At 37.3% G+C, this 20,758-nt stretch overlaps 2 protein-coding genes across 2 annotated transcripts in view; one reads left to right on the top strand and one right to left on the bottom strand.

Annotated features, from left to right (window-relative positions):
• The window catches only part of LOC114647575 (solute carrier family 35 member D3), a 1,087,183-nt gene that overhangs the window by 165,974 nt on the left and 900,451 nt on the right, over positions 1–20,758 (top strand). The gene's annotated exons all lie outside the window — the stretch shown is intronic.
• Positions 9,419–20,758, bottom strand: part of LOC114648737 (interleukin-20 receptor subunit alpha-like) — a 29,376-nt gene continuing 18,036 nt past the window's right edge. The window contains exons 3-7 of the mRNA XM_028797944.2: positions 20,103–20,281; positions 18,762–18,907; positions 13,312–13,465; positions 12,610–12,743; positions 9,419–10,405 (exon numbers count right to left, since the gene is read on the bottom strand). Of these exons, the coding sequence (XP_028653777.1) occupies positions 9,803–10,405; positions 12,610–12,743; positions 13,312–13,465; positions 18,762–18,907; positions 20,103–20,281 (1,216 nt within the window). The 3' untranslated portion in view covers positions 9,419–9,802. The remainder of the gene's footprint in view (positions 10,406–12,609; positions 12,744–13,311; positions 13,466–18,761; positions 18,908–20,102; positions 20,282–20,758) is intronic.

Here is a 20,758-nt window from a genome sequence, read left to right as displayed (position 1 = left end):
CAGATGTGGTCTTCTTATAGCCATTTATAGATATACATGATAGTTCCACTCTAGTCTCACTTTTTGTCTAGGAGGGAGTCGGGCATCCCTGCAAAATGGTCACTTGCCCCATAATGTCCAAGAGATACATTATATGCTTCCTCACTTTCCACTTATGCCCAAGCGTAATGCTCTTCTGGGACATGCAGCACACATGGAGGACTTACAAACCCCTAACTATTCTTTCTGTCTTGTTCTGGCAAAGTAATACATGTTATCACTGTCAGGGCCATACTCAGTCTCTGTGTGGTCTCTGTCACTGTCTGATGTTTTTTAAGCATACTTCTCCTGGGTGAAATGTTTTAAATCAAAACTAGTACTGAACCCGGATTTGATATGCTATAACCAAATGACATAACATTAACTGCAATGAGTGAGCAACAAAGGAAATTAGTAACATGTAAGTCAAAGTTATAAGTTATGATAATAAATGTGGAGAAAAGTAAAGTAATGATAATAACAAGGGAAGAACAAGACAAGAAAAAGAAAATGTGGATATAAATAGATGGAAAACAACTACAAAACATGTCAATGATGGAAAGTTCGAATTAGAAACAAGGCAAGTAAATTATGCTATCAAAATAACAACACCTCAATAGGAAAGGAAGAAGTAAGTATAAAAGCAAAGATGGCCTCTACATAAAATCATGATGCAGATGAAGAAATAAATTTTTTTTTCTATTTACTACCCTAAAGGGAACAGTTTAACATCATACTCTTGGTTTATTGTTATTGTTATTATTGCATTAGGATTTACTGTGCATATCCTGGACCACTTTCTAACACCATTCCCTGAGTTTATTATCTTAATACTTTAAGATTGCTGTAGATTTTATATCTTATGCTTATAGTATGTTAATGATTATATTTTGGGCATATACTGTAGTATTTAGACTATATTGGCAATAAATATCTCTACTTTTTAATCCTAAAACACAGCTGCGTGGAGGCTTATCTTCCTTTGGACGTGCTCTGTCTCTTTGTATGTCAGAGGACCGAGACTTTGTGAAGTGGGGTCCAGCCTCACATGGGGAGGCAAAATGGGGGGGTGGGGGGATAAGGGGGTGGGGAAGAGAGCAGGCTATATCTAATCTAACCTTTTAATCCCTATAATTATAACTACCAACGTAACAATAGGCTGCATGGCAATAACTCATGGGGAAATAGGAAATTAAGGTTAAAGCTGTCTCACTTCTAGTTAAGACTATAAAATGACATCAAAAACTCAGAATCAATGTCTCCATGATGGGACAGTTAACTTTGTGAGCTGGAATGTTAAAGGCCTGAATCACGAATTAAAGATAAAGAAAGTACTCTCTCACCTAACAGGCTTAAACGCTAAAATAGTATTTTTTACAGGAGACCCACTTACTAAGCAAGGATCAGTTCAGACTACAAAAAGACTGGACTGGCCAAATGTTCCATTCTAGCTTTACAAAGAAAACTAGAGGGGTGGGAATTCTCATACATAGAAGATAGGGAGATATGTGATGGTCATGGGCAACTTATTTAACTGTAAAATGATTTTGATAAATGTTTATGCACCAAAGGGGTGGGGGGGCGACCTATTTGTATGGAATGATTACAATAAAATTAATCAAATTAAAAAAAAAAAAAGAGATAATACAGCGTGGGTAGCACCTCTTACCTGGGAGTGGGGTTGCAACTTCAACAGAGTCTGGTGAAGGATCCTCATGCGCCCATGTGTGACATACAGTAGGTGAAACAAAAAGAGATAAGATAGGAAATAGGAAATAAGAGAATCTGTGAAAAACTGGAAATACCACCACTCAGTGGAAAACATAGAGCTGAAACAATTACTGTGGCATGGAATTATTATAAGGAGGACTGAAACAAGGTATTCTAAAAGGGTGTTCAAAAATGAAGTATGAAAGATAAAGAGCTAGAAGAGTATGGGAAGAAAAGAAGAGGAAGTAAGTTAAGTCTCCCAACTCACTAGATCACTCGCAACCACTTATATAGTAGTTTAAAATATCCCTAAATAAACAATAAATAACCAAAAACGGGTAGGAAAGATAAGCAAGCTTTATAGGAAACTTTATTGTGGCTTATGGCATAGATATCTTAAATATAATATGTATTTTAACTAATTAATAAAAATATGAAAGAGTCCAAACTAGCATCATTTAATTTAGTCCACATTTATTGCATTTTCAGCTTCCTAGGTACACTTTCAACATTTTGCATTGGTACTGCAGTGGTAGTGCTGCTGCCTCACAGTAAGAAGACCAAGGTTCACATGTTGGGTCCTCCCTATGTGGGTTTGCTCAGGTTTCATCCCACTGCCAAACAACATGCAGGATGGTTGAATTGGCAATGCTAAATTGGCCCAAGTGTGTGTTTGTGTTTGCCCTGCGATGGACTGGTGCCCTGTTCAGGGTTTGTTCCTTCTGCAGCACCCAATGACCCTGGTCTGGATTAAGGAGGTTAGGTAATGACATATGGCCTCACTAGCAACACTGTTTAATTACAGTTTGGCCCCAGATTTTAATCTTGTTATTTTACACATATCATGCTGTGTGTTTCTCTACACAACACCCTTTTGTTTAGCAAATACCTTTCTTAATTGCATATCCTAGGATTATGCATATGTTGTTTTTTGGTTAGTAGCTCTTTACAAGCATAGCACATAATGTTGAGCATCTTTGAGACTCAACACTTAATTCTCAAAGACCCTGGACCTTTGTATGCTTTCTTGCATTTCCCATGTTATCAAACCTTGCACTTTTTTAATGATGATGACATGTCTTTGCATATACTGTATTGACATTTTCTGTGTACTGACTTCTGACTAGCAAAATCATGCTTTTGCTTTTTGTGGAGTCATTTCCATACAACATCAAATCCATACTAAACAATGATGTGTTTAGTGCTCATCGTCTATTTAGGCAAGAACAGAAAAACAAATACAAAATCACTGTCAAAAAATATAAGGAGAAACTCATAGGAGGAGATGGAAGAAATTAAACTATGTGCTTAGTCCAGACTGGAACCTTTGCTTTTCTCTCTTTCATTGTCAACTAGTTATAACTGATGTTAGTCATTTATTGTTGGTTCATTTTTCTTATATATCTAAACTAGCAAGTGTACCTTGTGCTGCCCTGGTGGTATAAAGTGCACTAAATTAATTGCACAATGGAAACATTTTGTCCTCAGACAAAAATTTCACTGACTAAAGTCACCATGGAGAGCAGTTTGCTTGTTTGTGCCCAGTCCCAAAAATGCTTCGGAATAGCACTTCTCTAATAAAGCACAGGTGTGGTTACTTTTGGAATGAAACCTAGCCTATGGTCTTCTCCTGTACAAATGGGGAACCTGTGCAGAACTTGGTGAAGATAGGCTCAACAGTGTGGATTTCCATACCAGACAAACACATATTCAGCTTTATATATTAGATTTACTTTTATTTTTAGAAGTGAAAATGCAGGATCATGTTGCTTGTTTGTTGTAATTGTGACATGGGTCACATTGCTACTTCACTGGCTTTCAGTTTCCAGTTTGACTCTGTGCTCAGGTGATCTAAGAGATGAATTTAAAATCATTCCACACTCCTTACAACACCTATTGAGAAATTGTGCCATCTGTTTTCAGTTATGCCAGCTTTTTTAAATTGTGTTATTTATTGCTTTTTTGCAATGCTCAATATTGAAAGTGTTATCTTTTATATAAAAGTGTATATGGGTATGGTTATCACTAAATAATTCCTTTTCTATTTGAGTGTTTTACTGTCTATTCATTTGCCTATTATTTAATCATTCTGTCTATTAGTATATTATAGTACACAGTAGTTTAATATAGTATTCTTGTATGTAAATTGTCTTACACTGGTCTTTTGTTAAGTTATATATGTACTGTGTGACAGAGGACCAGGGACCTTGCCCCATCGGGATGCCTGGAGAGCGGAAGGACCAGGAGGAAGGCAATACCTTCCCCGGGACACGAGAGTCAGCCCCCCTGGTTTGCATCGGGGACACGGGACTGGAGCTTGGAGGCTCAATCCTGTTGGGGACTGTGGCCACCGCCAGGGGGTGCTTGGACAATCCCGGAGCCTTGGACTGCAACACTTCCGCCACACCAGGAAGTGCTGCCAGAAGAGAATCCGGGTGCACATGGAGCACATCCGGGTGCAACATAAAAAGGGTCCGGAGCCGGAGGCAGGAGGCAGAGAACAGAACTTGCGAGAGAGGAGTGGAGGTGGCAAAAGAAAAGACAGAAAGTCAAAGGAAAGTAAAAGGACTAAGTTGTTGTATCTGATTGGTGCACTGTGTGAGGTGCTGTAAAGGAAAGAACTGAAAATAAAAAGTGTGAGTTTTGCCAGTGTGCCTCTTGTGTCTGTCTGTGTCGAGTTGAGTGGCTAGCTATGCCCACTATTATTGTCACAACTGTTTGTGTATATGTTGCACTGTGGCTCTGGGGATCATTATTTCATGCCACAGTATACTGCAACATTGTGTATGAGAGGTATGAAATTAAAGCCACTTGAATTCACTAGATTTATGTTTACCCATTTCATAAGCAGGCAAAAGTTATATCTGATGTAATGAAAAAATGTTTAAAAATATATATAAAATAAAAAAAATGAGATCCAGATTATTTTTTCTTTAGGCTATAAAGTAAACCCTAGCCAGACTGTGAACTTTTCACCTAGACCTTTCTCCATTCACCTAGACCATTCTCCTTTCTGCTCCTCTCTCAAGTTCTGATTGTGTTGTCTATTTTTGTCTTTCAGTACTGCAATGCTCATTTCTCTTGAAAAACTAATTAAAAGCTAGAAAGCTGTTGTACCTGACTGAAAGCTATACATTGAGAAAAAAAAAACAGATAATATGCACATTCTTGATATCCATAGACCTCTATTTATGAAATTAACCCAACTATAATATTATTGTAGCAAAGAGCACTTTCTGTAGTATCAAAGCATCATTTATCATTGTACTTTTTACAATGTTCCACATGTAGCAAAATCATGTGTGGATGTCCAAACCTAACCATTTTCATGCATGTTTTGTGAAAGACCATATAGCATAAAATGTATTACATTATAATGTGTTTTTCTTTTCTAAACTGGAAAAAGATCACATACAGTATATCCTTAGAGAACCTTAAATGAATATTTCACCCAAAATCATATTTTTTATGTTACTTACCTAGTGTGGCTTGTAATGATGGCCAGGAAAAGAAAACATTAATTGTCATGTTTTCATGGAAAGCGTGATAAACTTTCTGATAATATAGACATCTATGGAGACCAACAATGAACCCAGCCATGGGGGATACAGAAACCAGTATGTTTCTTCATGCCAGTTCCAAGCCCGGATAAATAGGGAGGGTTATGTCAGGAAGGGCATCCAGTGTAAATTTTTTACAAATCAACATGTGGGCAACAATACAGATTTCCATACAGGATCCGTTCAGGCCCAGGTTAACAGTGATCACCACCAGTACTGTTATCCAACAGGGTGCTGGGGAAAATTGGGTTACTTTTGGTGGAAGGAAAAGAAGAAAGGGAAGGCATGTTAGGAGGCAGGAGGATAGGAGGAAGGTTAGCAGAGTGGAGGTGAGGGTAGGAACGTTAAATGTTGACAGTATGACTGATAAAGGGAGAGAGTTAGCCTATAAGATGGAGAGAAGGAAGGTTTATATATTGTGCGTGAAAGAGACCAAATGGAAGGGGAGTAAGACCAGGTGTTTAGGAGGCAGGTTCAAACTGTTCTACCATGGTGTAGATGGGAGGAGAAGTGGGGTAGGGGTTATCCTGAAGGAACAGTATGTCAAGAGAGTCTTTGGACAGAGTGATGATTATAAAGCCATAAACTGAAGGTGTGATGATGAATGTTGTTAGTGCATATGCCCATTAAGTTGGGTGTGCAATGGATGAGAAAGAAGGTTTCTGGAGTGAGTTGGATGGAGTGGTGGAGTGTGTACCCAAGGGAGAGATAGTGGTGATTGGAGCGGGTTCCAATGGACATGTTGGCAAAGGGAACAAAGGAGATGAGGAGGTGATGGGTAGGTATGGTGTCAACGAGAGAAATGAAGAAGTTGAGATAGCAGTGGATTTTGCAACAAGGATGTACACAGCTGGGGTGAATTCATATTTTAAAAAGAGGGACACCGTGTGACATACAAGAGTGGAGGAAGTTGCACTCAGGTTATATCCAATGCAGGAGGGTCAGTCTGAAGGAGATTGGAGAATGCAAAGTGGTGGTAGGGGAAAGTGTAGTTAGGCAGCATAGAATGGTGGTCTGTAGGATGATGCTGGAGATCAAGAAGGATCAAGGATCAAATGGTGGAAGTTGAGAAAACGAAGACTGTAAGGTGGAGTGCAGGAATGAGGTAAGACAGACACTAGATAGCAGTGAAGAGTTACCAGATAGCTGGGCAATTACAGCAGAAGTGGTAAGGGAGACAGCTAGAAGGGTGCTTGGTGTGACATCCGGACAGATGAAGGAAGGCAACCAAATCTGATGGTGGAATGTGGAAGCACAGGAGAGTATATAAAGGAAGAAGTTGGCAAAGAAGTGGGGTAGTCAGAGATGAAGAAAGTAGACAGGAGTACAGAGAGAAAAGGCATAAGGTGAAGAGAGAGGTGGCGAGGGATAAAGAAAAGGTGTCTGATTAGTTGTATGAGAGGTTGGACACTAAGGAGGGAGAAAAGGATCTGTACCAATTGGCTAGACAGAGGGACCGAGCTGGGAAAGATGAGCAGCAGGTTAGGGTTGATAAAGGATAAAGATGGAAATGTATTCACAATCGAGGAAAGTGTGTTGAACAGATGGAAACAGTGCCTTTAGTGTGAATATAGTGAACCAGGAAATGCAATGGATTAGCAAGGAGGAAGCAAGTACAGCTTGGAAGAAGATGAAGAATGGGAATGTTGTTGGTCCAATTGACAAACCTGTAGAAGCATGGAGGTGTTTAGGAGGAATGGCAGTGGAGTTTTTAACCAAAATGTTTAATGCAATCTTGGAAACTAAGATGATGCCTGAGGAATGGAGAAAAAGTGTACTGGTACCAGTTTTTAAAAATAAGGGTGATGTGCAGAACTGTAGTAACTAGAGGGGGGTAAAATTTATCAGCCACAGCATGAAGTTATGGGAAGTAGTGGAAGCTAGGTTTAGAAGGGAGGTGATTAGTGAACAGCAGTATGGTTTCATGCCGGGAAAGAGCACCACAGATGTGATGTTTGCTCTGAGGGTATTGATGGAGATGTATACAGGATGCCAAAAGGAGTTGCATTGTGTCTTTGAGGACCTACAGAAAGCATATAACAAAGTGCCTAGAGAGGAGTGGCACTGTATGAGAAAGTCAGGAGCGGCAGAGAAGTATGTAAGAGTGGTACTGGATATGTACGAGGGAAGTGTGACAATGGTGACGTCTGTGGTTAGAGTGACTGAGACATTTAAGGTGGAGGTGGGTTTATATCATGGATCGGCTCTGAGCCCTTTCTTATTTGCAATAGTGATAGACAGCTTGATAGAGGAGATTAGACAGGAGTACCCGTGGACTATGATCTTTGCGGATGACATTGAGATCTGTAATGAGAGTAGAGAGCCGGTTGAGGAGACCCTGGAGAGGTGGAGATATGCTCTAGAGAGGAGAGGAATGCAGGTCAATAGGAACAAGACAGAATACATGTGTGTAAATGAGTAGAAGGTCAGAGGAATGGTGAGGGATCTGGTAGTAGAGTTGGAGAAGGTGGAAAAATTTAAATACTTGGGATCAGCAGTACAGAGTGTCAGGGACTGTGGAAGAGAAATGGCAAAGAGAGTGCAGGCAGGGTGGAGTGGGTGGAGAATAGTGTCAGGAATGATTTGTGATAGACGGGAACCAGCAAGGGTGAAAAGGAAGGTCTACAAGATGGTAGTGAGACCAGCTGCGTTATATGGGTTGGAGATGGTGGCACTGACAAAAAGACAGAGCTGGAAGTGGCAAGAGGAAAAGAGGAAGGCCTTAGAGGAGGTTTATGAATGTGGAGCGAGAGGACATACAGGTGATGGGTGTGAGAGAGCAAGATGCAGAGGACAGGAAGATATGGGAACAGAAGATCCACTGTTTTGAACCCTAACAGGAGCAGCAGAAGGACATAGAAGAAGACGATTGAGACCAACAATGAAGCACAGAAAACAAGATAAAATTATCCATGGAAAAACTCCACATTACTCATGTCACATAATCCACATGTCAAGTCATCTAGTCATATGCTCACAATGGGCAACATCATAGATTTTTTAGTAAAATATTGTAGAAAAACACTTCAGAGAAGTGTATGTAGAGGAAACATGTTCACAAGGGATCAAGATTTTGAGAAATGAGAGCAGCTGACATTTTTACTATAAATATTCCATGTTGTGATAAAGACTTTCTGCATTGTTGGTATGATAGACTTAAGGCGGTACTGCTCAGTCTATTAAATGTGGAAACAAGCCCCCTTCACATATTACATTTAATAACAAACTCAGTGAGCTTACTCAGATATAAACACATATTTATTGTGATGAGAATTGTATTATGTTGTGGCACTTAGGGGACACATGGCCATGAGTAATTTGTCAATTTGTATAAAAATCAAAAGGTATAGTGCCTCCCAAAATAAAGTCTTAATTTTTTATTTTTAAAGTTGTTTTAACTATGAAAGTTGATATTGTTCATTTTCATTATTTGAGAAACCATCCAAACTTTCTCCAATTAATTTCTGAGGAGCCCTTGACTCACTCCTATTTCATACCCTGATTAGAATAATAGAGAGAACGAGAAGACCTGGGGAGTGTGGCAAACCCTTCACATAGAGGGGCCAGGCTGTGTACTGAACCCATATCCCTAATTCTGTGAGGCACCAGTGCTAACCAATGTGTCATCCATATTAATATGACCAAAATGCATAGAGAAGTTTCAAATTTCAAAGATGTCCTTACCACATATATTCTAAAGGTTAGTAGCACAAAGATTAATTTGGGTAGCTGTTATTTTAATAAAATTAAATAAAATAAGATTAAACATTTTTAAAGCAACACTCATGTTGATTCAGTTTTCAGATGACAAAAGAAAAATGATATAACTGTAATGAAGCTTCCTGATCATACCTGTTTTGCAAAATACACCAAAGTGAAAAAACAGGCATTTTAATCTCTCAGTCAGTAATTGTCCAACCCGCTATATCCTAACACAGGGTCACGGGGGTCAGCCAACACAGAGCGCAAGGCAGGAACAAACCTCGGGCAGGGCACCAGCCCACTGCAGGGCACACACACACACACACACCAAGCACACAATAGGGACCATTTAGGATCACCAATGCACCTAACCTGCATGTGTTTGGAGTGTGGGAAGAAACTGGAGCGCCCAGAGGAAACCCACGCAGACACGCAAACTCCACGCAGGGAGGACCCGGGAAGCAAACCTGGGTCTCCTTACTGCGAGGTAGCCACTGTGCCACCCCATTTTAATTGATCTTTCTAAAATAGAGTATGTTACATGTGGACCTGGTCATGTTCAAACAAATATAAATGCAAAAGTAATGTAATAATTAGGTAATTGCAATTAATTACATAAGGCATGTACTATACTGCTGTGCAAGCAATAAAATACTAATGTAAATAATATATAAACAATATATATGCATGTGTGTGTGTGTGTACATTTTGGAATTTTGTCAATACTTAAATTATGCAAAAATCTATTTAAATTATGTCAAATATGTGAATTACAGCAAGTGTATACCATTCAAATACAGTTAGTGAATGCCCTAGGCTACGTTGTTGTAGACTGGATGAGTTGTTACATTTTCCAAACTATCAACATCTAATTTGCTTTCCAAATGGCCTATGTTCTCATATGTATACTTTGTCTTGCTTTTTCCATTAACAGCGTTAATAAAACATTTTTCTTCTGATGGCTTGTTCAAATAGTCTGCAGGCTTTTGCTCATTAAACACATTGCCATATAGAGAGAGTTTTCTGGCCAGCTCGGTATTCTTGCACACATGACATGCACTGGGCTTATACTGAGGTGTGCTCTGAAGGACGTTGCCATATTCTCTATGATATTCATTTTGTATCGATCCATCATATTGAGTTTGTAACTTGGAATTGGCTTTGTTAATGGTGGCTGCTAGCATGGAAGGCCCTAGGACAGCACACTGTGTGACACCATATAATTCATTTAGAATGATGGTAGGTGAAGTCTCCTGATCAGCTTCCAACATTTTACCTACTGGACACCTGATATATTTATTTTTCCTTGCCATCATTTTCTTGTTCTCTTTAGACGTATCTTCAATATCATTATTTTGATGTTTGCTTGATAGAAAAATATCTGATTTCTTTTCACCTTGGTTAGGCATTGTTATCTGTGGATATAAAAAATATTTAAGATATTTGCTATGATACTATGTCCACGCTTACTAACAGTCTCTTTACGAATAAAAGATACTAAAGCTATCACAGTTAGACCCTTGTGTTTAATATGTCTCTATAACTTGTTACAATGTTTTTTTTTAACATTTAAGAAAATGTTACAAAATGCTTTCAGAAAATGTTACATTCAATTTCAAGTGTGATGGGGGACATTAATAAACAGCTAACAGTTTTTTTATTTACCCATAATCTTACTTTTTACTGAAGTAGAAAAATATGTAGACATCACTGCCATTTTCAAAACCTGAAGAATGGTGGGATGGTGCATTGAGATGTCTCCATGAAGAGCAGATTTAACAAGCGTTCATGCAGACAGCAGTTGTAGAGCTCAGGCCACTTGTGGCGTTAATGGCAGCCATCCTCTCATCAGTCAGGCCTTAGTTTAGTCAGTATTTTCAGAGCAATCACACAAATATGTTGTAAAGTGCCTCGGGGTGGTGTTTGTCATAGAAAGGTGTTATATAAAATGAAGTTTATTTGTTTGTGTATCACAGAAGTGCAAGATGAAATAATACATGGTATGAGTGTTGTGGCATGCTCCCATACAATTTAGGATTTCTCCACCTGTCTTGAGTTTCTCTTTACTGCAGTTGTTCTTTTCCATCTTTCTAACCTGCTATACAAATACCATCTGTGCTGTCTGTTACTTTGAATATTTAAATGGACTCCTGCAAGGATGAATATGCATTCCAGTGGGTTTTGTTTTCTTGTGCCCTGATACTGGGAGGTTTGATGCATTTTTCATTGCTTAAGCAATGTCCTGTGGGCTATCTGTTATTTGAATTAGTAGGTAAGCAGTTTGGCTTAGTGATTAATACTCTGGAATTCATGAGCAAAGCTGCTAATTCAGTCTCCACCACTACTGCAATCATCTTGACTTCAAAAAAGGTTACCTCAGCTAAATTAAAGAAAAATGGTAATACTATATTTATAAGTCATTGTGATGCTGTGAATTAAAAAAGTGTACTGTACTGGTGCTGTTTGTGTAATTTGGTATATAAAATAACTGTTGAATAATTATTTTTGTAATATTTCAAAGAGGGAAAAATAGAAAGCAATTTGTAATATCTGTTGTGAAAGAGAACAATATTTGTACATGAAACAGAGCCAAGATCCTTGGATTGCTGAAGGTCACACAAATAGCTGAGGTGTTTGACCCGGAAAGTATGCGTTTTATGCCAAATTACTAATTAGAAAATCTTACTTCTCATCAAGTAGAATATTTAATGTGCAAACTATTTAATAAAAGTAAAAATGCATTATAAATTAATGTAACAAATAATTAGTTCAAACTTACCATGCCATTAGTCATGCAACTAGAGACAAATATTTTCATATTTAAACTAGACTGATGCTGCTTTCTGTTTATGCAAATGGTGAAAAAGATTGTTTTTTCTCACATGTCTGTCTGCTTTTCAAAAATATTTTTTTATTTATTCATAGGTAACAGTTGGTTAAATGTTGCTGCACGGACTAAAAGTCTTTAACACTATATTGTCAAAAAGTGGAACTAGTACTACACAGAATAAAACATATTAACTGTCAGTGGTTACCAAGAACAGTAAACTACAGTCTAATAATTAAGTGACATTGTTCTATCCTACCTTTCACAAGAGATAACAACTGCTAATCCCTCACCTCAGCATTAAGTATCCAAAAGGATTTAGGGAAATGTAAATCAGTCAGGTGGCTGCCTATGTAAAGTGGCTCCCGCATGTTTTTTAGATCCAGGTAATTCATCATCATAAAAGCAAGTAAGAATTACTCGATATAGCTCTTTACATTAACTGCATGTTACAGTCAGTATTAACCCTACTGTTAGTCATACCCAGGAAGGCTGGCTACATCCTAAACCCAGGGTACCACCTCTACCTTGTCTGTCAATGAAATGAATAGTGGGGGTTTTACTTGTGTAAAAATCACACTTCTCTTAAATGCTACAAAATGATACACAAGGTTGCATTTTCTTCAACAGCGTCTCTGGGTGCCTGTTGCTTTTCATTTGAAGCTATTCCTAAGGTACACAATAACTTCTGTTTTTATTGTTTCTAATGGTAATTAGAAACAATAATGGTATCCAGTAATCTGTCAGTGTCTGTTTCACTTTCATCATTATTTTGCACTTTATTCAACTTACCAAGGAAGCAGGTAGTCTTGCTTTGGGTCGAAATGTGTACTTGTAAATAACATAGAAAAAGGCACTCAGTAGAAAAAAAAGCAAAACACCAAGTAATCCAGCTGTTAAAGAAACTATCATTGTGAAATTTGGTCCTGCAGAGAAATAAAAAATACATCAGTGCATTAGTTACTATGTTTTGTCTCCCAGCAAAACATCACAGACAAATACAATGAGATAGATTAATAGTTTTATTTTTATGTTAACAGAAATACACAAAGAGGACAATTTAGGCAATTGCATGGAGCAAGTATCAATGTTGGGGTGCAAAAATCTGGAACAGGTCAGTGACACTGGAAGTTTATACTGTTTGTCTCTGTTTAGAAAGAATGCATAGACTCAGTAGGATGTATCAATAGGTAATTGTGTTTCTCTTATTTGTGCCAAAATACTCTGTGAATAATTAATATACTGTATAACGATAAGGCTGTTGTGATGTTTGTTGCAGCTGCATCTTTGCTAACATAATAGTGTATTCTTAGGAGTTCCTGGCTTATCTAGTACTTATCAAACCTGCCTAAAATTATATTCTTTATTAAACATTTGTCTTCATCTGCTGTTGCTCATACTGTATCTCTTCTTGGTGCCCAATGAATAGCTATTAAGGTAGGTAAATGTATGTATGTTATGTTTAAGTTAACCAATTAAAAAACAAAGTCTTACCTTTTATTATTTCAAGACACTGCTCTTTACTTGGACTACTTTTTCTGCATTTTCTACCCATGCAATACCTTGTTGCAGCAGAAATACAATACTTTATCCCTGGATGTAATCTAGCAAGCTTTAAGTCATGTCCGATTCTGTAGGTCACATCTTCCTGAATGAAAACACAATGCTCTGTAACTTTCGTTGAGGTTTAAAATGACAACAGGTTAGTTTGCCCAATAATACAAAATTATTTCTGCATAAATGTAGATCAGTAACACTAAAATAGCAGTGAATTTCCAATTGAACAGTAGAAGTGGTCTCTTTTAATAGTTTTTAGTGTAAAGATACTGTTCAGTAAATGCAAGAATATGAGAAGCATATTGTTAAAAAACGCTTCTTTGACTCATCAGCAACTTTAAAACTTACAAACATTCTAACCAATCAGTCCGTTTATAGTGCCAACTATAATAGCGAGGAGAATGTAAATAGTAAGGTGGAAAGATTTAATACTAAAGTGAGGGCTGCTGTTGACATAGTTGCACCTGAAAAGACAGTTAAAAAATCTTCTAGCATTGTTATACCTTGGAAGACCCAAAGAGTGTCTGATTTAAAGAGAACATGCCGTAGAGCTGAGCGTAAATGGAGGAAGACTAAACTAACTATTGACTATGAGATATTAAAAGTTAAAATAACAGAATACAATAACACAGTCCGTCTTGAGAGGCGCTGCTATTTCTCTAAGATTATAAATAACAATGCTAGTAATCCCAGAGTGTTATTTTCGACAATTGATCATCTGTTAAACCCAGGTAACTCAAAGGAATGCCTTCTAAGTACTTCCAGTAAAACCTGTGAGGCTATCGCTGTATTTTTCAATCAAAAAATTAATGATATTAGAAATAACATAGTATATCTCCCCAACACTAAGGATCCCCCGAAACCCCAGTACTCCATAATAAATAAATTAGAGTCTTTCACTAGGATAGATTTACCTGATTTACATAAAATAATTTCTCAAATGAAACCATCCACCTGTGCCCTTGACCCAATACCAACAAATTTTTTCAAAGAAGTATCGGGTGTGCTTATTGATAATGTTCTTGACATAGTAAATTCGTCATTAGATACGGGGGTCTTCCCAGACTGTCTTAAGACTGCGGTAGTTAAACCCCTACTTAAGAAAAATAATCTCGACCCCTCTTCTCTTGAAAATTATAGACCCATCTCTAACCTGCCTTTCTTAAGTAAAATTCTAGAGAAGGCAGTCATTATGCAGTTAAATGAGCACCTCAATAAACATGCTATTCTTGATAAATTTCAGTCAGGTTTTAGAACAAATCACAGCACAGAAACTGCACTCGTTAAAGTAGTAAATGACTTGCGGGTAAATGCAGACAGAGGCCATTTATCTGTTCTCATCCTCTTAGATTTGAGTGCCGCATTTGACACTATTGATCATAATATTCTTAAGAATCGCCTTAGTCAATGGGTGGGCCTCTCTGGCAGTGTCTTAAACTGGTTTGAATCCTACCTGGCAGGGAGAAAATTCTTTGTTAGTTGTGGTAATTATAACTCAAAGACACATGATATTCTATATGGTGTTCCACAAGGCTCTATCCTGGGTCCGCTGCTCTTCTCAATCTACATGCTTCCATTAGGTCAGATTATCTCGGGACATAACGTGAGCTACCACAGCTATGCTGATGACACACAGCTGTATTTATCAATAGCACCTGATGACCCCAAATCTCTTGATTCGCTAACACAATGTCTAACCTGTATCTCAGAATGGATGAATAGTAACTTTCTCAAATTAAATAAAGAAAAAACCGAAATCTTAGTGATTGGCAATAATGGATACAATGAGGCTATTAGAAATAAACTGGATGCATTAGGATTAAAAGTCAAATCGGAGGTAAAAAGCTTAGGGGTAACCGTTGATTGTAATCTGAATTTTAAATCGCATATTAATAAAATCACTAGGACAGCATTTTTTCACCTAAGGAACATAGCAAAAGTTAGACCTCTTATATCATCGAAAGATGCAGAGAAATTAGTTCATGCGTTTGTCTTTAGTCGGCTAGATTACTGTAATGCACTCCTCTCAGGACTACCCAAAAAAGACATCAATCGTTTGCAGTTAGTGCAGAATGCAGCTGCTAGAATCCTTACCAGGAAAAGAAAATCCGAACACATTTCTCCAGTTTTGATGTCACTACACTGGTTACCTGTGTCATTCAGAATTGACTTTAAAATTCTGCTTATGGTTTATAAAGCTTTAAATAATCTCGCCCCGTCTTATATATCGGAATGTCTGACACCTTATATTCCAAATCGCAACCTCAGATCCTCAACTGAGTGTCTCCTTAGAATTCCAAGAGCAAAACTTAAAAGAAGTGGTGAGGCGGCCTTCTGCTGTTATGCACCTAAAATCTGGAATAGCCTGCCAGTAGGAATTCGCCAGGCTAATACAGTGGAGCACTTTAAAAAACTACTGAAAACACATTACTTTAACATGGCCTTCTCATAACTTCACTGTAATTTAATCCTGACACTCTGTATATCCAATTCATTATAATAACTATTCATTCAAAATTTGTACTAACCCCTACTCTCTCTTCTGTTTTCTTTTCCGGTATCCTATTGGTGGTGGCTTGTGCCACCACCATCTACCCAAAGCACCATGATGTTCCAACAATGATGGATGGATTAAAAGCCAGAAGTCTGTATAACCATCAGCATCAAGTGACTCCGTGAGAACCCTAACTACAAAGAGGACTATTTCATTTATGTTAGGTAGAATGCCCAAAGGGGACTGGGCGGTCTCGTGGCCTGGAACCCCTACAGATTTTATTTTTTTCTCCAGCCTTCTGGAGTTTTTTTTTGTTTTTTCTGTCCACCCTGGCCATCGGACCTTACTCCTTTCTATGTTAACTAATGTTGTCTTATTTTAATTTCTTATTTGTCTTTTTTTCTTCTTTTCTTCATTATGTAAAGCACTTTGAGCTACTTTTTGTATGAAAATGTGCTATATAAATAAATGTTGTTGTTGTTGTTGTTTGTTTATTCTGAAATACTGTATATTTCGATACTATTGGACAGGGAGTATTTTCAGACTAGCCATGTGCGCCCAACTACGTTGCGCATGTTAAAGTTGTCTGTGAAGGGCTCCCTGTTTAAACGCGGCTGCCAGTTGTGAACTGGGCCCTTCGTCACACAGCATTATGATTTTTTATAAGGGAAACAAAATTACAAAACAAAACCCTTGGACATTGATTCGATAGGAACGGCCTACTCGGAATCACTGTCCGAATAGTAATTATGTGGTGGTGGAGGAGCATTTCTGCTTCTTTCCATTCACAGTCTGTCTCATTTTCACGACGCTGTCATTTCCTCTCACGATCTCTTCTCAACCTTTCTCTAATCTCGCAGGTTGCTTTGTGGCAATCCAAAGAGTAAGGCAATATACATGGAGCAATGGTTATAAAAGGGGGACACATAGGTATCCAGGCTCTTTAAAGCATAAATAGGGATCACTTCACTGACATGTGAGCAAGCCAGGGTACAACTGTGAGACGCGCAGCACTCGCCGGCTACAACGTAACAATAATAATTTCCAGAACGTGCTGTTATGTTGTCATTCATTTTACCCACTGTCTTTCTTTCATTCATATGTTACATAGGCACGTACCTTTTATCTTCGGCAATCTCATTCCCTAACCAGGCCTCTGAGCTAACCAGCGTAACACTGTCCACCACCCCTTTCGTTATTCCGGCACATTGTTGACATCCGTGATTAACAACAACGTACTAAACTGGAAGGTGGTCTACGCATGCGTGGGATTCGCGGACAAACAAAGATCAAGATCCAAATGAAGATTATATATAAAGATTAGTTCATTTAAAGCACAACAATTTGTTTAGTTTGAATTTCTGTGTTTTGAGGTGTGACTGGAGTATTACAGTCTTCAGTAGTATAAGCCTGGAGGAGATTCTTAATGCAATGCCTATGTTTTAGCTGTCTCTCTATTGCCATCTAGTGCTTCTTCTTCTAATTCATTTGCGGACAAACAAAGATCAAGATCCAAATGAAGATTATATATAGAGATATGTAGGGGATTTTTGCAAAATTCATTAATCAGACACAAACAGAAGTAGAAAAGAAGATGATTTTATTTCATTTTCATTAATTGTCAACAATAAATGGAGCCTACTGAAGAAGAGTACCAGTGACACAGATGGCTACTTTTAAACAGCATTGTTAGACAATCTCTTGAGAGCTAAGCTGAATCTTGCCTCTGACAATAACATCCAAGTCAGTGATGGACAATGGAATAATATACATTACATCCTTTACTGTAGGGATCATTTATATTGCACTGTTGCTGTGATAAACTCTGTACATATGTACAGTATGTGTTGCAGCAAAAACTTCATGCATAATACCTTGCAAGTTGAATTAAACATAAATATTAATTTATTAGGGATGTGAAATTCTTAAGTTTTATTATTTTATCCTGGTATGAAAACATATGTACAATATGTATGATGCTCCAATAGTCTAGGGAGTTCTCATTTTTCACACATGTTTAATATTCATGTTCTTACTTTTTACTGAAATTGTTTTCTCAGTTAAATACATAAATGAAGCAAAGCACAGTAAAGAGTCAATTATCGGGTGCTTTCAGGTAAGTGTAACAGTCACATGAAAACTGGAAATCTATTTTTTTCTTTTACTGAACACTGTCATTCTTAAATATTGTCATTAGCATGCAACTTTCTATTTAAACTCAATTCTTTAGTCTTGACTTTAGAAAACCTTTATATTCTTATCTTAATTATTAGTTTTTAAATTGTGCTGATTCTCACTTGAAGATGACATGTACAGTATTGGGCAGTTCACTATTACATCTTTATAATTGTGAACATGAATTGTGAATTTATGATTGTTCCTCCCTCACACTATGCGACTCTTCAATTCCACCCTGGGGTGGGGGGGGGGTAAACGATACAAAGTTACTGTCTGTTATACCTGCATTTTATATCACTCTTTAATTTAATATTGTTTTTTATCAATATGCTGCTGCTGGAGTATATGAATTTCCCCTTGGGATTAATAAAGTATCTATCTATCTATCTATCTATCTATCTATCTATCTATCTATCTATCTATCTATCTATCTATCTATCTATCTATCTATCTATCTATCTATCTAATGCCTTATAGTGCACAGAGTAGTGTTAAGTGAGTAAAAACTTAAACTGTAATGTATCTGTCAAGGTCACATTTCACTAGTACTGCCCATCGATTGGTTTTTAAATTCTCCAGTTAAAAACTTACACTATTGATTCTGTTTTCCTAACGTATTGGACAAGATGAAAACAATAAAACATGTTAGACTCTTGCAGTACAATGTATAAATTAATAGAAATATTATTGAACCAACTTGTAATATATTACTTACCTTCTTATCTTTTTTAACATAGATCTCATAATCAGAAACTATCTCTTTCATTATTGACACATTTTGATTTTCATTGGTGAGCTTTACATTTACTAGTATGTTCTCTGAATCCAATGTGGCTGTAAAAGCTGGAGTTTCGATGGGCACTGTAGGAAAAAAATACATTTTTCATTATTTTTAGGCTTTTAGACTTGAGTTATGGCTCATTTACAACCATAACTAGGAAGGCTTTATTAGCCTTAGCTTCTTCTATTTTTTCCACAGCTTGTAAAGTACTTCTATATTTTCTTTTTCATTTTTCTTGCAGTTGTTAATATACCAGTTATATTTGTAAGTAGTTAGGACAATAGTAAAACAGCCTGTATGAGCCATATGACTGTTGCTCGCCTTCCTTTTTTCTAAATGAAAGAACTGAAAAACCTCAAATAAAATTTGCAGCAGACCACTTAAGCTATAACATACTGTAAATATTATGAAAAACACAAATAAATACACTATATGCATCAGTCATGGAGAGGAGAACAGTGACTGGAAAGCCTTCATGAGGGTGCTAATGCTAAGGCTTAACTTCAGCTTTCTGGCATTAAAGTAATCTCAGAAATTTAATTTACTTCACGGACAGGTGCCCCATCCACAATTGAGTCCTGATTGTGACCCTGAACTGCATTAGGTGGGTTTGATCATTTATGCATTAATGGTTGTCTCTCAGAGACAAAGTCAAACTCCTTGTGGATAAACTTGAGAACTGCTTCCCATTAAGTGATCCTCAAGCATTTTCTGAGAGCTCAGTGTAGACGAGCACAAAAAGACTGGCAGCCTGCATTACTAACCAGGCTAAATCCATCTGTAGACCTTCCATATCCAATTATTCTATTATAGGATTGCTTGTGTTGAACTCATGCTTATCCTGGCTACATGGAGGGCAAATGCAGAACCAGCTTTTCGTGCTATGCAGACATGTACACATACTGTATATCCTCTCACACTGTGACAGATATGTGGAGAATATGCAAAATACAAATGGGCTGTAATTGGGCCAAGAATCAATATCATTTTAAATATAAAGGTAATGGAAATCCCTTCAGTAAACATTAAATTCATGTGTGAAGATACTTGTGTTGCTGAGTTTTTTTGTTCTTTACTTTGCCCGATTTTGCTCATGGATTTATCCGTTCATGATTTGAATAAAATATTCAAAGTATGATAATGATTATACACCATTTTGAAATGCCACCAAATTGGAAATCTAGAATATGCAAGACATTATACAGTATACAGTAATGTTTATGAATAATATTATTTTTTGAATGGAGATTATTTTAAGAAAATAAATTAACTTACATTCTTCAAATGGTGTAAACAGTCTTTCTGTCATTGTCCATGTGGAGTAACTCTGCTGACTCTCTGCCATCACTTGGGCTACATATTGATCTCTATAGGCAGTCACATTATTTGTGAAATCACATAATGTTGAGTAGATACCCCAACAGTCTGTTTTGGCTTCCATTTTGTCGCCATAACTGAGAGAGTAAATTTCAAAGTTTTAATACAGCAACCATTAGCAAACTCTTTAATATCCAGTACCTTGAAAATTTACAGTTTATAACAAAAAAAAAAAACAAAACTGAAGTTACTCAGTTTATGTTTGAAGGATACAAGGCTTGGTACCATTTACCATCCATCCATTTTTCTGACCCACATGTAATGCAGGGCAAATATGAATCCTGAACTAAATGTCTAGTCTATCATGGTGCACACTCAGTCACATCCACATCACTCAAACCAGGCCAGTCCAATGTAATGAAACAGTTTAACACATACAGTGCATCCGGAAAGTATGCACAGCGCATCACTTTTTCCACATTTTGTTATGTTATAGCCTTTTCCTCAGAATTCTACACACAACACCCCATAATGACAACATGAACAAAGTTTACTTGAGGTTTTTGCAAATTTATTAAAAATAAAAAAATTCAGAAAGCACATGTACATAAGTA

The sequence above is a fragment of the Erpetoichthys calabaricus genome, chromosome 3 (genome assembly GCF_900747795.2).
Source record: "Erpetoichthys calabaricus chromosome 3, fErpCal1.3, whole genome shotgun sequence".
Classification (NCBI taxonomy): Eukaryota; Metazoa; Chordata; class Cladistia; order Polypteriformes; family Polypteridae; genus Erpetoichthys; species Erpetoichthys calabaricus.
The sequence above is the reverse complement of the archived record's forward strand: the minus strand, read 5'-3'. Positions and strand labels throughout refer to the sequence as shown.